The 17,570-nt window shown below is 39.0% G+C and overlaps 1 protein-coding gene across 1 annotated transcript in view; it reads right to left on the reverse strand.

The window, feature by feature from the left end:
• Positions 1 to 278: 278 nt before the first annotated feature.
• gna12a (guanine nucleotide binding protein (G protein) alpha 12a) overlaps positions 279 to 17,570 on the reverse strand; it is a 67,489-nt gene continuing 50,197 nt past the window's right edge. The window contains exons 3-6 of the mRNA XM_020917417.2: positions 16,296 to 16,346; positions 14,295 to 14,495; positions 7,774 to 7,980; positions 279 to 2,551 (exon numbers count right to left, since the gene is read on the reverse strand). Coding sequence (XP_020773076.2) covers positions 2,390 to 2,551; positions 7,774 to 7,980; positions 14,295 to 14,495; positions 16,296 to 16,346 — 621 coding nt within the window. The 3' untranslated portion in view covers positions 279 to 2,389. The remainder of the gene's footprint in view (positions 2,552 to 7,773; positions 7,981 to 14,294; positions 14,496 to 16,295; positions 16,347 to 17,570) is intronic.

Below are 17,570 nucleotides of genomic sequence, written 5' to 3' on the forward strand. Positions count from 1 at the left end.
ACCAGGACTAAACTAGGACTAAACCACAGATGAACCAGAACTAAACCAGAACTGAACCAGATGTGAACCAGGACTAAACCAGGTCTAAACCAGGACTAAACCAGAACTGAACAGAACTAAAACAGGACTGAACCAAAACTAAATCAGAACTAAACCAGGTCTAAACCAAGTCTAAACCAGGACTAAACCAGGTCTAAACCAGGTCTAAACCAAGACTAAACCAGGTCTAAACCAGGACTAAACCAGAACTGACACAGAACTAAAACAGGACTGAAACAGGACTGAACCAAAACTAAATCAGAACTAAACCAGGTCTAAACCAAGTCTAAACCAAGTCTAAACCAAGTCTAAACCAGGTCTAAACCAGGACTAAACCAGGTCTAAACCAGGTCTAAACCAGGACTAAACCAGGTCTAAACCAGGTCTAAACCAAGACTAAACCAGGTCTAAACCAGGACTAAACTAGGACTAAACCACAGATGAACCAGAACTGAACCAGAACTAAACCAGAACTGAACCAGATGTGAACCAGAACTAAAACAGGACTGAATCAGGACTGAACCAGGACTAAACCAGGACTAAACCATGTCTAAACCAAATCTAAACCAAGTCTAAACCAGGACTAAACCAGATCTAAACCAGGACCAGGTCTAAAGCAGGACTAAACTAGGACTAAACCAAAACTGAACCAGAACTAAACCAGAACTAAAACAGGACTGAATCAGGACTGAACCAGGTCTAAACCAGTTCTAAACCAGGACTAATCTTGGACTAGAACTTGGAATCTAGGATCGCCCTTGAGAGAACCTCCGAGCGCGATCGGGCGTCAGCTGTGGTTCGCCCCATGGAGCGCGGAGTTCTGTGCCAATCCTTTCGCTCGCGGTTACCCCATGGTCTATGCAGGCAAGTTTCACCTGATATCGCGGTGATTTTAGTGAATTTGTATGAAGAAAAACCCACCACTTCAATCCAGGTTAAAAAAGCATTGTGACACATGTTACTGACATTTGTACTGAGTCAAATATTATAATTTTTCCCCCCTGTAATGCCGAACATTACTGCGTTACAGCAAAAAGCAACACATTACAGTCATTTGTTACTTTTATAACACGTTAATCCCAACACTGATTACATCTATATATTTTAGTGTTCATTTAGTGAATCCATTCCTTTGGTGTTAGGGTCTACACTGACTGTGTGCTGGAGTGAATGATAGTCTGAGGAGTGTGGATTGACAGTCACTCTTTGGTCAGTCGGCCCAAAGGCAGTTTCACTTAAACGTAAATGTTTTGACGTTCTTTCCATGTACGAGTAAGAGTATGTTGTGCTTTCTTAAATGTTATACTGGCCACGTTTACATGATGTCTTTTAATTCTGAATGAAATAGTTCGGAATTCAAATAGTCTTCAGGTTTACGTGGAAATAATAATTCTGAATTGAGGTTTACATAGAAAACTTGTTAAATCGTCTTTATTTAATTCCGCTCAGCGTCTGGAGGTGGGGAAGGGTTCTGATTGGACAGGGGGCGCACAAATGTATTTACGTCGACCGGAAGAAAACACACACTTCAGCTGCTACCGGCTTTTCTGTCATCTCGGTTTGTCGTTGCGCCACGGACAACAAACATGATCCAAACTTTTTGCGCAGTCGTTCCGATGATAATAAGCAGCAGCTCGAGAATTTTATCATCATGTTTTACGTCTGTCAGCTGAGGAGGAGAAGGGAGGAAGAAGACAAACTGAGTCAGCGGCTGCTCTACCTCAGCCCACTCCCACATCCCGCTCACAAAACCAAAGAGACGTGGATAAAAGTCCGAAGCCAGGACTGGTGGAGCCGGATCTCGTTAAAAGGGTGACACAACGAGCATGGACTGAACAACCTGAATTATTTTTAAGAAGAATAAACGTGAAACATGATCGAGGAATAAATTAATTTGGCTTTAAAATCAGAATAAACCACCCACTTACTTCGGAATTAAGTTTAATTCTGAATAATCATTTTCATTAGGAATTAAGTGTTTATATGGCCCTTTCAAAGCAGAATTACTTTTTATTTGGCGTTAAAGCTCTCATGTAAACTTGGCAACTGTTTCAAATAAAATAACTCTAATGAACTTAATGATAAAGTCAATTTTGTCTGTCAGTAATGTGTATGAACGGAAGCTCCACACTTTGCAACACATGAAAAACAACATTTATACAAGTTCATCACAGGATTTCATTGACCCATGTGTTTACCACAGCTGTCCACCGGGACTTCTGACATCCCCAGTCTCATATTTCCACAGGTTAAGAGTTCATTCCACAGTGCAGTTCTTTTGAGTGTCCACAGGCGGTGTGTATGTGCACGGGTCCCTTTGGGGTGTGTCCTCGGCCCCTTCATGTTTGTGTCACTGGAGCATGATGTCTTTGAGGTTCTCCTGGAGGATGGTGTCTTTGACGGCGTGGAACACAAAGCGGATGTTCTCTGTGTCCACTGCGGTGGTGAAGTGGTGGAACAGTGGCTTTCCTCGGTTTCTCCTCTTCCGGCTGAACGACTGGACCAAGAACGCCTGCAGACACAAGACCACAGAGACCAGTTAAATTCAAATGAAATGAGCCTGTTCCTTTATTTCTAAATGAAACAGCTCTAATTTCTCATTTGGTCATTCTTCACTCTTATCTTACTTCAAGTGTTGTCATAAAACTACTATTCCAAACTTGATTAAATACTAAGGAAAAGACTCAGTTCTCAGTACAGATTCTGATACCACAATGATCATTACAAATAGGGATGGGCATTCGATGAAATTTCATTAATCGAACGTTGGGAGAATTAACGATCGATTATCGATTAATCATTAATGTTTTTATATTAAAATGATCATCATTATTATTACTGCTAATCTGCATAAATAAATTCAACTTTACGACATATATAAACCATCACCACTCTAGAGCCACATCAGCACGTTTGACATTATCATGTGTTTAATGCAGCTTTGCACAAGTCTCACAGAAACCAAACTTAAAACTGCATGCCTAATTTGCATAAACTAAGCAAAGAAAACAGAAGCAAAAAAAAAACAGCTCCTGTGCACTGATGCGGTTCAACTTCTGTCGGACTAAAGGACACGAGTCAGTGGAATACAGGTTAGTGTGACCATATTTGTGTTTATCAAAATCAGGACACCGTACGGGGGGAGGGAGGTGGGGACTCGTCATCGACATTGAGTTATTCTCACCTGGTAAAGCTTTTTAATGTTTTTCAGTGTCCTGGTGCTTTGAGGTCCCTGACACCCCCTCTGGACACCGAAACATATGTGCTGCTTTTTACACTGTGCACATGGCCTCACACTTGTCTCGACCGGGACGGAAAGTGTGGAATTTCTTGTCCAAGTCATCGTTAAATGCACATTTGTGCTTCAGCGTGTTGCAGACTGACCGACTGTTTGTGTCTGCTCGCTCCTGAGTGCAGAGAGCTACGAGAGACGCTCAGTTTAATGGCCCAATGAAAAATAATGAAAACCTGGACATTTGCATCACTTTATAAAAAAACCCAGATGGCCAGGACAGGACATGGAAAATGGACATCTCCGGGGAAAAAAGTGACATTTGGTCACCCTACACTACGCAGTAACCTACATTCAGATTGTCAATTAAAAATGAACGTAATTGACAAAATTCTTAATGATCAATTATCGATTAATCGAGTAATCATGCCCATCCCTTATTAAAAACACCTTTTTTTAAACATTAAACCATAGTAGTTTTACTTTTATATAACCACGTGGTTTTATATGTGTGTAATCAGTGGTCCAGGTCGGTTCCACAGTGGTCCGTGGGTCTATACTAGTCTGTGTGTATACTAGTCTGCGTGTATACTAGTCTGTGTGTATACTAGTCTGTGTGTATACTAGTCTGTGTGTATACTAGTCTGCGTGTATACTAGTCTGCGTGTATACTAGTCTGCGTGTATACTAGTCTGCGTGTATACTAGTCTGCGTATACTAGTCTGTGTATACTAGTCTGCGTGTATACTAGTCCTGCGTGTATACTAGTCTGTGTGTATACTAGTCTGTGTGTATACTAGTCTGTGTGTATACTAGTCTGCGTGTATACTAGTCTGCGTGTATACTAGTCTGCGTGTATACTAGTCTGCGTGTGTATACTAGTCTGCGTGTATACTAGTCTGCGTGTATACTAGTCTGCGTGTATACTAGTCTGCGTGTATACTAGTCTGCGTGTGTATACTAGTCTGCGTGTATACTAGTCTGCGTGTATACTAGTCTGCGTGTATACTAGTCTGCGTGTATACTAGTCTGCGTGTATACTAGTCTGTGTGTATACTAGTCTGCGTGTATACTAGTCTGCGTGTATACTAGTCTGTGTGTATACTAGTCTGCGTGTATACTAGTCTGTGTGTATACTAGTCTGATAGTCTGCGTGTATACTAGTCTGCGTGTATACTAGTCTGTCTGCGTGTATACTAGTCTGTGTCTAGTGTATACTAGTCTGCGTGTATACTAGTCTGCGTGTATACTAGTCTGCGTGTATACTAGTGCTGTGTGTATACTAGTGCTGTGTATACTAGTCTGTGTGTATACTAGTATATGTGTATACTAGTCTGTGTGTATACTAGTCTGCGTGTATACTAGTCTGCGTGTATACTAGTCTATGTGTATACTAGTCTGTGTGTATACTAGTCTGCGTGTATACTAGTCTGCGTGTATACTAGTCTGTGTGTATACTAGTCTGTGTGTATACTAGTCTATGTGTATACTAGTCTGTGTGTATACTAGTCTGTGTGTATACTAGTCTGTGTGTATACTAGTCTGCGTGTATACTAGTCTGTGTGTATACTAGTCTGTGTGTATACTAGTCTGTGTGTATACTAGTCTGTGTGTATACTAGTCTGTGTGCTAGTGTGTGTATACTAGTCTGCGTGTATACTAGTCTGTGTGTATACTAGTCTGTGTGTATACTAGTCTGTGTGTATACTAGTCTGTGTGTATACTAGTCTGTGTGTATACTAGTCTGCGTGTATACTAGTCTGTGTGTATACTAGTCTGTGTGTATACTAGTCTGTGTGTAAACTAGTCTGTGTGCTATGTATCTATGTATTAGTACTGATACCTGCTCAAATGAGAATCTAGTTGTGATACTATTTTTAGTGTTTAGAATCTCATTTTCAAAACTTTTAACAACTCGACTTGTTTGTTTGGCTAACGTCAATGTTGCACTTTCTCGGAAAACCTAAGAATTGATGAACTGATGGCATGACCATGCACTTTTGACCCGAGGGCAAAGGAGATGCTCCATCATTTATGGGAAAAGTATCTGAGTTCTGCCAGGAAATATGGTTTCCAAGAATAATTCACTTTGCATGTTTCATAACAAAACAAAATACAAAATGTTATTTAATCATGATATAAAATCTAACTGTGACATTGCCTCGTGCCAATGAGTCAGCACTGGACATGTAAACAATCACATTAAAGTCTCATAAGGAGAAGGATGTGAAAATCTGTACAATTTTAAAAAGACAATGTTTTTGTTTACCCTCTCACTGCCAGCCACGTACACATACGTTTGGCAAAACATTATAATAAATAACCTTAATTAGCCTTAATAATACCAAATTTATAATGAGAGTTTATTACAGGGTTCCCACTCTTTTTCACTGACAAAATTTCAAAACTTTTCCATGACTTTACGGCACTTTATGACCTAAAGTGAATTTTCCATGACTTTACGGCACCTACATGTGTAGAATTCATTAGACTTTTACTTTTAGGCTAAATATGAAATGTTAACTCTTTCCACTCACCTTATGGTTTGGGATTAAAGTTTTTGAACATTCAAAATCCTGTCAGTGCATTTATTGTCGTCTCTTTTAAACAAATGGTGCAGACGTTCAGAAATAATCAGAATAGCCTCATGAGAACTTAACCGAACGCTGGAGTTGTGTGAAAGAGATACTAAAATTCAATGCCTTTTCCAAAACTTTCATTGAAATTCCAAATTCCATGACTTTTCCAGGCCTGGAAAATGACATTTTCAATTTCCATGACTTTTCCAGGATTTCCATGACCGTGGGAACCCTGTTATTAAGAGTGATTCAGACTTAGGGTTCAGGTATTAAGTATTTACTAATGTCTTCATTAACCCTCTGGTGCATAGCGGTCACTACAGTGGACAGCTACTTAAAAGTAACTCTCTCTTTAATGCATTGGTTTCTGTGGTGGAACTACACATCAGCCTCTAGAGCGCCCTCTGCTGCCATTGTCCATTGAGCTCAATTCAGTGGTTAGTCGATGTAACTGCAAGTAAATTTCCTCTGAATCCAAGATGGCCGACAAACAGCTACCCCTACTGACCACTGCTGGTATATCATGTCAATCCTTCTATACTAGAAGAGCCCCACAGGTAAAAAAAATATGATGATATACAGTAACATCTAGGGAAGGATATTATCTGTTTGGAATATGAAATTTTTATGTCCAATATGTAGAAAATTACAATTAACCATGTGTCCAGTGAAGTGGACATCATGCATCACAGAGTATATTTTTTGTAACACAAGCCATATAATTGCTTCACTGTTTGGGGCACTTCAGGAGACGTTCAAGGCAGCAGCAGACCCTGAAGCAGCAGATCATTCCTTTCAAAGGCCTACTGTCCATCAAATAATACATACCAAAAAAGCCCAAACCCTGGGGAGTGAAATTGTGAGTAACAGCAGGAACCTCAGGCTATATGAATTGATTTGAAGTGTACCAAGGCTCTGTAAGTAGTGGTCACATCTGTGGATTGGGAAAGGCTGGAGATGTGGTGATGCATCTTTGTGATGACATAAAACACAGAAATCACAAGGTGTTTTTTGATAACTTCTTCCACTCATTGAGGCCTTGAAAGACCAAAGCATCTATGGCACAGGTACCTGCAGAGCTGGCCAGTCCCCTGAAGATGTTGCCAACAGATGGGTCAAGAAGAAAAAAAAACAATGTCAAAAAACCCTTTTCTGTGGCCCTTTACAATCAACACATGGGTGGGGTTGATCTTGTTTAGCAATGTACCCCCACAGACGACGTAACAAGAGGTGGTACATCTGAGTATTTTTTCATTTATTGGATGTGTCCATTGTAAATGCCTGGCGCCTCTACCTGATGTCTGGTTTGGAAAAGATGAAACTCCTCCTCTACAAAGCTTCTGGCTAATCCTGAATCACTTTTAAAGGTCTTATATTACACCAAATGGAATCTTATGAGCTTTAAACCATATTATAATGTTGCTACCTTATCAAAAACATACCCAGAGGTGAGCGCTCCACTGTGTTTTTAAACTCCATAACACATTTAACACACAAACCCTGGATATTTACGCTGCTTCTCTCAAATGGAAAACACCCTGGTCCACATTGTGATATCTTGTGGTAATACAGGAAGTGCTCCACTGTGTTTTTAAACTCTATAGACGCTTTATTATAATTATTTGGATGATTTCAGCCCTGGAATTGCCAGTCTCTATTTAACAAAAGGCAAAAGGCAGCTGTACACTTGAAAAACACTGCTAAATGAAATCACAAGGTGGAGCAAAGTATTTTGAGCTTTCTCGATATAGACAGACTAATAATAAAGGGTTACTTGAGCATGTGTGAATGAAACAAAACACAGCTCCAGGTCTGTTTTTGAGAAGATAACAACATTATAACATGACTTAAAGCTCACAGGAGTCCATGTTGTGTAATATAGAACTTTTAATGGGAAACACTGGTTCTATTTTTTTATCTCACCTGCACATCCTCCAGCCGCTGCGGGTCTCCTCTGAACTCAGGGAAGTTCTTGCGGATGTCCACGGTGCGGATCTTCTCCAGCAGCAGGTCGGTCTTGTTGAGGAAGAGGATGATGGACACGTTGAGGAAGAGCTTGTTGTTGACGATGGTCTCGAAGATGTTCATGCTCTCCACCAGCCGGTTGGTCCGCCGGTCCTCCATCAACACCTGTGCAGAGTAAAAAAAAAAAAAGAAAAAAAATCTAATAATTAAAACCCAACGCAAAACATGCTACAGGTCTCCAGGAAGAACAGTTGATAGCCAAGGTCAGCTAAATAAAATCAATCAATGAATCTGCCCAGGGACTGGAAATTAACACTGATACTACAACCTCATGTACAATGCATCTCTCCTGTTAAGGTTAATGTAAAAATTGTGTGCTGTCCCTGTCTCATAAAAAAAATAATTAAAAAAATTAATAAATAAAAAATAGCATTAGCATTAATTCGCTCGATGGTAGGTGGGTACTTTTTTTATTTAACAAATCGCTGCTATTTGATCGTGATGTATGTAATCCGCTAAATCCCGTAGGAAGAAGGACAATAACGTCTTTCTCCTTGATAAAATTCACCAAACATTCTCTTTATTCCAGCTTTAAATCCTCGATCTCGGGAATTGTTACCAACACAGAATGTATAGCTTCATCTACATCCATTTTGACCGCTTTGTTTACTGTTGTTTTGGACCACAAAAGGGAGTCGAGTTTGACATCATGGCTTCACAGCTCTATGATTGGCCAGTGAGAGGTCTCCAACTTCCGAGGTTCTCGCAAACCGTCTAGTGTATTTTGATTCCTGATCTAGTCGCTGGAGAGAAATGAAATTGAGCGGAGACACTAGGTGGTACCAGCCTGACTACCATTCCAGTCTTTTCAGCTCCAAAATCAATTTCGATTCTGCAGCTTTAAGTATGTTGATGTCAACAGATGCCAGTGAGAGACTGAAACTAAACAAAAGTACAGTGAGACAAAACTGATCCAGATGTGTTATGGAGCTGTGATTTATCTTGAGTAATGACAGATCAACTTTGTGTGAATAAAAGTTCAAACATTAAGAGACTTTATGGGCAACTACAACCAGTAAAGAGTCTTATTACATAAACCAGGATCTTGGCTGAACTGATACTTGGGAGCCGGGGTCAGCCTTATCATCAGAAGGCCCTCTAGTCAGAAGGCCCTCTAGTCAGAAGGCCCTCTAGTCAGAAGGCCCTCTAGTCAGAAGGCCCTCTAGTCAGAAAATCCATGTTCAGGTAGTATTTTCAGTATACCACAGATCTTGTAGGGTATTTTCCAAATTTTCATCTCAAAGTTCATAAACACATAAATTTTTATATGAACTTCCAATTTTGTGAACAAATTGAAAATAAGAGGCCTTGATATTTTTAGCTCAGCTCGAAGTATATGTACTATTTAGGCGTGTCATAAAAATGCTCCTGTTCTGTCTGTCTGTCTGTCCGTGAACCATGGCTGGACAAATCTACACTGTTTGATTTACAGAGTCCATATGAATGTCTTTAGATTCCTCAGGGTAATTGCTCTTTCCAATTCTTGAATTATGTCACAGTGACCTACTTTGTGGATCTTATAGGGCAAAGTTCACTTTTCCAATGCATTTCAATGGGAAGTAGATTTGCTTATAATATAAAGGATTTTTACAACAAGATCCTTTTCACTATGCCAAATTATTATCCCTACCATGACCTTTGTCCCATACCAGCCATTTGACCTTGATCCATTTTCCAAGGTCACAGCAGCCATTTCAATTTTCACATGGTCAAACTTCAAAAGCCAGACAAATCTAACCCTAATGTGTACACTACAGGGCCTTCTGACTAGTGGGCTTTCTGATGATAAGGGTGTAACCTTGGAAGCCAATAACAAATCCAGCAATTTTTTTCTTTATCATCGCTGATATCTGATACCAGTATCAGACTGGTCTTGTGGTCATGTGGTCTTATACCTGTATAATCCCACAGTGGTCCATGTAGGTTCTAAAGTGGTCCATGGGTGTATACTAGTCTATGTGCTCTAGATCTTTTTAAAGACATTCAGGAAAAGTTTTCTTCTGTCCTGTGAATGTGACTTTTTTAGTATCGATCCCTGCTCAAATGAGTACCTTGTTTCGATACGAGTTTGAGTCTGGACTTTTCGATACTTTTGCCAACCCCACTCCAATTACAGCATCATGTGATGGACAAATTGAAGCAGAGACAGGCCTCCTCCTCTGACCACAAAGGCAGCCCTGTGTGAAGGTTAAATGGCGTGTCCAATGTTTTGCCGAGCAGGAAACGAAGCATATTTGACCTTTTATATTCTACAACACTGTTTGATAAACTACAGTAGTATTTTAAAGATTTGTTTAAATATAAAAGACTCTTTAAACTTTGTCTAATTCATTTAGGCTATTGAAAGCGTATGATGCAGATGACTTAATTTTTGTAACTTCATATCAACACATAAAAATACATTCAGAATAAAATATAGATATAAAAAAACTAAAACAACTAAAAAGCATTGTGATCCAAAATTGTGAATTGATCTGATTATTGTAAATTATTTTAAAATTTCAGTGTCATATTTCTAAGTAGTTGCACAGTGAAGTGGTTTGGAAGAACTTTACGTCAGATGCCCTTCCTGTCATAACTGTCTGTTACTGTGGAGGAGGCAATAGAGTGAAGCGTTTTACCGAAGGAATTCAACCAACTCATATTTAACAATTTGGTTAGCAGAAAAAAAAGAAGAGCAGAGAAGGGAAAGCGAATCCGAGGCACAATGACGCAAATGAAACATTTTTCTACATTTTCCCCCTGCCATTTTCAGTTGACGCTGGAAGAGTCTGACCATTGTTTGACTAAGAATGAGATTTTTGGAGGGAAAACCAGTTCTTTATTTGACAAACTTTTTCCATTTTGAAGAAGTGGTGCGGTGGTTAAGACACACAGCTCAAGCAAGGTCATGGGTTCTATGCCCGGACCAGTGTATTAATGTGTAGAGTTTGCATGTTCGCAAGTCCTCAAATTAGGGATGGGCATTCAATTAAATTTTCTTAATCGATCGTCAGTAGAATTAACAATTGATTATCGATTAATCATTAACGTTTTTGTATTAAAATGATCATCATTATTATTACTATCTGCACTACTAATCTGCATAAATAAATTCAACTTTACGACATATAAACCATAACCACTCTAGAGCCACATCAGCCCGTTTGACATTATAATGTGTTTAATTCAGTTTTGTGCAACTCTCACAGAAACAAAACTTAAAACGGCATGACTAATTTGCATAAACTAAGCGAAGGAAAAAAACAGCTCTTGTGCGCTGATGTGACACGACTCAGGTGAACACAGGTTAGTGTGACCATATTTGCGTTTGTCAAAACCAGGACACCGTACGGGGGGAGGGAGGTGGGGCCTCGACATCGACATTGAGCGACTCTCACCTGGCAAAACTTTTTCCCACTGGACACTGAAACATATGTGCTGCTTTGTACACTGTGCACATGGACTCACACTTGTCCTGACTGGAATGGAAAGCGTGGAATTTCTTGTACAAATGATCGTTAAATACACAATTGCTCTTCGGTACGTTGCAGACTGACCCACTGTTTGTGTCTCGCTCCTTCTGAGTGCAGAGAGACACATGTCTGGACCCCTGTTTGTCCCCGGACACAGACATTTGGTCACCCTACGCTATGCACAGCAACCTACATTCGGTTTATCGATTAAAATGAACGTAATCGATGAATTTTTTATGATCAATTATCGATTAATCGAATAATCATGCCCATCCCCTAGCTCAAATGTGAACATAATACAAAAAATAGACTTGCTCATCTCACATTTGAACAATAAAGCAATAATAATAAATGCTGTGACAGGCCTAGCTTAAAGGTCGTGTGGAGGATTTTTTTATAGTTTCAAATTGTCAACGAAAGTTCAAAATAGCGTTACAGAGATGCAGCAGCCTTGCAATTATGATGTCCAAAAAAATAAAGAATGAAAATCCATCAAATGGGGACAGAGTGGGACCAGATAAACATTAACCAATAGATAACGAGGGTACCTAAGTTTCGAGCGTAACTGACTTGCCGGTTGGGATTACGTGGTTTACGTTCGCATCTCACGCATTCCACATACACAAGACGCCGTTTACTCGACCGACGCAACGGTTCTTAGCGGCTTTTTCGAACTGTAGTTTCCTCGCTGTTAGCACAAAGTTTGTTGCGATGTCGGACAAGAATTCACGACCAGTTCGCCACAAAAGAAAGTCAGTTTTTGAGGTTGCTTAAAGAAGAAGAGAAGAGGTAAAGGAGCGAAGCCAAACGAAGGTGATTCTTGGAGATTCCTTCCAGCGATGGCGTGCGCTGAAGCAGACGAAGGGTCTAAAGACTTGAAGAAAGGTGTTGGTTGCTAAATGACTTCTGCACAGGTGACTTAAACAGCAATTCGTTCGGCAATTCGTTCACGCGCAGCCGATGTAAATAAGCATGATTTCTAGCGTAAGGAGGAGGCAGGAGGAGGTGTTTTGTACTTAGGGAGCTGTATCCATTTGAAAAAGGATAAACAGTCCCTGTATTTCACTTTCTTTGGAAAATCCTCTGTACAACCTTTAATTCAAGAGGTAGACAACTGATCGAATTTGGAATGTGTATCACGTTTCAGTCATGTGTAATGGTCAGTGATCGTCATGAGTGTTTTTAATGGAGAACTCTACAGTCAGTTCTCTGTCTGTAAAAATGTGGTTTGGAGCAGAGTTTGAACTTTGGAGGAATAAATTGGGCTATTTTTGTGTTATATGGCAATAATCATAAGTTGACTGATGACTTTTTGAGCGTGGATATTTATTTTCACTTTACAAACACACAAACCACCAAAGAAAAAAACACAGCATTATCACTGATGGTTTTCAGATTCAAGAATGTAATAATATCATAACTGCAGTTTGGGGGAAAGAGTCAGTTTTTCCTACTATTAACATTATATTTTCCTATAAAATATCCAAAGGTACAGAGGTGGGAGGTACTCAATTACATTTAATTCAGTAACCTTTAAAAGAAATTGTACTTTTCAGAGTACTTTTCTAGCAGCATTCTTTTACTCCTGTTTCAGTAATATTTACATTTAAGTCACTTTTATTTCAGTAAAAGTTTTGATTTCTCTTCCCACTGTAGGTGATAAAAGCTTTGGTTTCTTGCACCTCTCCTTCAAATATGAAGTCAGTTTTTCAATTTCTGTATATTTTGTGTCCCTAGAAAATGACATGTGCATTATTTCATTATTTATAATTTGCCCTTCCAATTCTATTAACTTTAAGTTATAAGTAAGATGTTATGTAGGGATGTAACAATAACCCAAATATCGTGATATTGTATCGTCAAAGTTCTCACAGTAATATCGTGGACCATCACAATATATCGAATTACAAGTCTCTTTGCTTAAATGAAGAGTTATATTGCAGCAATAGCTAAAAAAGACGGAGAACTGCATAGACCATGATCCTTTGCTCCATTTCAGCGTAAACTACAAGAAGAAATAACAGTTCTAACACTTTTAAGTTTTAGTTCTTTGGATTAAGTCTTGTCAAGGCATTTTAAGAGGAAAAAGTTGCATATTCACAGTTTTGTTCACAGCCTCCACAAAATATCGCAATAAATATCGAACAGTGAGATGTATATCGTGAAAATATCGTACAGAGAGATTTGGATATTGTTACATCCCTAATCGTGAGCCTCCCCACCATATCGTGAACTTTCCCACGATATCACAATAAATATCGTACTGTGAGGTTCATACGGTGACGATATCGTTTAGTGAGACTTGGATATTGTTACACCCCTAATGTTATGTCCTGACAGTTACTCTTTAGTTACTCTTAGTATGTTTCCCAAATACATTTTTACTCTTACTTGAGCAATTTCTTGGACCACTACTTTTTACAACTTAGTGACTAGAAACTAGAACTGTCTATTTCAACAAAAACAGTATTTTAGCTCACCCCTTATGCATTAAAAGGCACATATTAGGCCATTTTCTGATCTGTGTTATATTTAAGTTAAGTTTTCTCATCAAAAACAGACCTGGAGTTGTGTTTTGTTTCATTTACACATGTTTAATACACAAACTCTGCATATTTAGGATGAGTTCTTCCCACAAATAGAAATCACTTCCACATTCTGATGTCATGTGGTAATACAGGAAGTGCTTCACTGGGTTTTTAAACTCCAAACACCTTCACTAGAATCATTTGGATGATTTCAACCCTGGAATTGCCTGAGCATTTTGAGCTTTGGAGATCTGGAGAAACTTATAATAAAGAGTTACTCAAAAACGTGTGAATAAAACAAAACGCAGCTCCAGGTCTGTTTTTGATGAGGTAACAACATTCTAACATGGCTTAAATCTGACAAGAATCAAGTCAATATAGGACCTTTACATATTATTTGTGTATAGAAAGTTGTGAGCTGAAATCCAGCAGTTACCTGATCATATTCTGACGATGAGACCATGAAGAGGATAGACGTGATGCCGTCGAAGCACTGGAACCACTTCTGTCTCTGCGACCTCTGACCCCCCACGTCCACCATCTTGAAGGGAATCTTCTTGATGAAAAAGTCATGCTCCACGATGCCCTTGGTGGCTTTCCTCGCAAACAGGATGTCCTGCTTACTGGGCACGTAGTTCTGGAAAGAGCACAAGGCTTTGAAAGACACATACTCTGGTAGGCAGTAGTGTTGTCACGATCAAAATTTATATAACTGCTCAAATGAGTATCTAGTTTCGACACTAAGTCTAGTATCAGTTAGTACTGTATTTTTTTAGTAATGTTTTTTTTTCATGGTTTTATACTCCTGTGTGACTTATATATTAAAGTGTTCACAGTGAAGCTGCGAAAGGCTCTAGTCTTGTGTGTCAGTATCTGCTGCTCCTGTTCCTCCTGTACCACTGTCACTTGGCTCTGCTGCGCATGTCTCCTGCAGAAAGAGCCTTTGTCCTGTCTGTATCATGTCAGTCGATTGCACCATTACTTCTGTGAACCACTGAAAATGTAACATTTAAACACACTTATAAAGTCGACTCAGAAGACTGAACATAAATTCCCCCCAGAAAAGAAAATCATATTTTGCAGATTACAAGATGTAAGTAGCAAAAATCTTCTCTCTTCTTTTGTTATTACTACAACTTGACTTTACACAGGAAATGTCGGTTCCTAGTCCCTGATTTTATAAAATAAATTTCCCCCAAAATGTGCCACTTATATATGTTTTTTCTTCTTCATTACACATTTTTTCGGCTGGTGCGACTTAAGACTCTGGAGCAACTTATAGTCCAAAAAATACGGTTATCTGATTTTCTATATTTATGACAACATGTTAGGGTTAGGGTAACTAGTCTACTAGTAACAATTATTTTTAATTGCTGCACTGTACAACAATCAGAGAGCAGAATGAGCTTCTCATTTTGGGCTGCCACATCTTACTTTCACCAAACCTAAAAAGGCTGTTTGGTATGAAGTGTCCTCAGTACATGACAGCTAACTGCATTGCAGGTACTGTTACAGTTACTATTATTATAACATTACTATTACCTAAAACAGGCATGTCCAAACTATAACCCGTGGGCCAAATGCGGCCCTCAGACAAATTTTTCTTGGCCCTCAGGCTTCCAGGTGAATTGGCCCAAATTACCTTGCATCAATGAAAAATCCAAAAAAAAAAAAAAAAAAAAAAAAAAGCGAATATTTAATATTTAGTGTATGATTTTGGGGATCTTAGCATGAATAAAAGACTGATGGCTCATTTTAATGTGTTAAACATGCACATATTTTAATTATTCACTGTAATCTAGCATCAGTCTCCGGCCCTCGATCAGCCCTCTGCTTCATCTGTGTTTAGATATGTGGCCCTTGATGAAAAAAGTTTGGACACCCCTGACCTAAAACAAGTCCCATGCATTTCACACATAACATACTGTTTTGAAAATCCTGTATGCGTCAAAGACAATGTATTAACATGTTGTATAAGTTTAACTTTCGCTTTTGACGCTCTGAGTCTCTGCTACCTTTGTTCTCCGTGCTAAGTCACTCCCCCTTCAGAGCGCCATCACAACACACTCAGCGTACCTCCAGTTACTGAAAGTACTGCGCATCGCCTCAGGTTTGTGAAGTTAAAGTGTATTGTTTTGCATCCTGCTTTTGTACATTTAAGAAGAACTCTCATGTGGGAGCATGGGGGGAGGCAGACTTGACACTCAAACATGCATGAATGACATCTAAAACCTTTTCAGGCCCGTTTTTGATGTGAGAACAATGTCATAACATGGTAGAAAGCTCTAAAAAACGTGACTCTGCATAATACCCGCTCTCTTCTAAACTTGCCTAAACTATATAATTGTACAGGAGCATGATTTTCAGTAAACCCCATTGTTTTCAGTGTATTTCTGGCTAATATCTACTTGTACTAAATACTAAAAAAAGCACTCACCAGCTGTCCAATCCGGTCCAAGTTGTCCAGGAAGTACTTGACTGATTCACTCTGCACGAAACACAAAACATAGGGTGGACATGTTACACTCAGTTACATAACATTTTTGAGACAGAGAGATTTTATTTCATCTACAGTTGTTCTCAAATCACTCTGAAAGCTGACCAGGAAGTGAAATGAAATAAAAATCTTTAATATGAAACTGTAGATAGATGGACTGGGAATGGACACAATTAGTATATCGCAAAAACTGCAATTTAAATTTCTGAAAGTACCAGAATTTCCTCCACAACCAACAAAATATCTTAATCTTCTTAAAACAGCTGACGTTGTTGTTTAGATCTGTACAAATTCTGAAATGGAGTTCTTGAATTTGTTTGTCAGTTCTGGTAGCGTAAAAAATGTGAACTTTGAACACAATCCATTTATTCAAAATATTATGGATTACATGGGCTTTAGAATTATGGATAATCTAATTTTGAAATGTTCCGCAGTAATCACAAACCACAAAGTATCAAAGCAGCCGCAGTTGCCAAAACAGTATCAAACTACTTGTATTGTAATCTCATTTGTGACATAAGCAGTGACGTAATACTGCACAAGGACAGAATGACAAATCACATTCACATTTTCTCCAGCAGACTCAAAAAAAGTTACATAATCACAGCAGCTACAAAAAAATGTAGTCTATACCTGAAGTCCACAAAGACTGCGAATGAATTATACACTATGACATACACATATATATTATTTATGATCACCAAAAAGAATCTGATGGAACTCAAATCAGACACAGAACCCAATCATACATCATACGGACTTACATTAGCCATGGAAATAATTCAGTGTTGACCACTCGTATTCTCATTTGAATGGCACGTGTGTGCACTGTTGGGCAAGTTACTTTAAACTGTAATGTGTTATTTATGACTTGTTAATGTCATTTCAAAGTAATTAGTTACATTACAATATTACTGTATTTAAAATGGAAGGTATTATATGACTATTGCAGCACTTTTAAGTTACTCTCACCAAAATAACTGTGAAGATGCTGAACTTTTGCACCGTATATGGACTGAACCAGGACTAAACCAGGACTAAACCAGGACTGAACCAGGACAGAACCAGGACAGAACCCGGACAGAACCCGGACTGAACCAGGACTAAACCAGGACTGAACCAGGACTGAACCAGGACTAAACCAGGACTGAACCAGGACTGAACCAGGACTGAACCCGGACAGAACCCGGACTAAACCCGGACTGAACCAGGACT

Source organism: Boleophthalmus pectinirostris, unplaced genomic scaffold (genome assembly GCF_026225935.1).
Source record: "Boleophthalmus pectinirostris isolate CB_2022bp ecotype Guang Dong unplaced genomic scaffold, ASM2622593v1 HiC_scaffold_22, whole genome shotgun sequence".
Taxonomy (NCBI): Eukaryota; Metazoa; Chordata; class Actinopteri; order Gobiiformes; family Gobiidae; genus Boleophthalmus; species Boleophthalmus pectinirostris.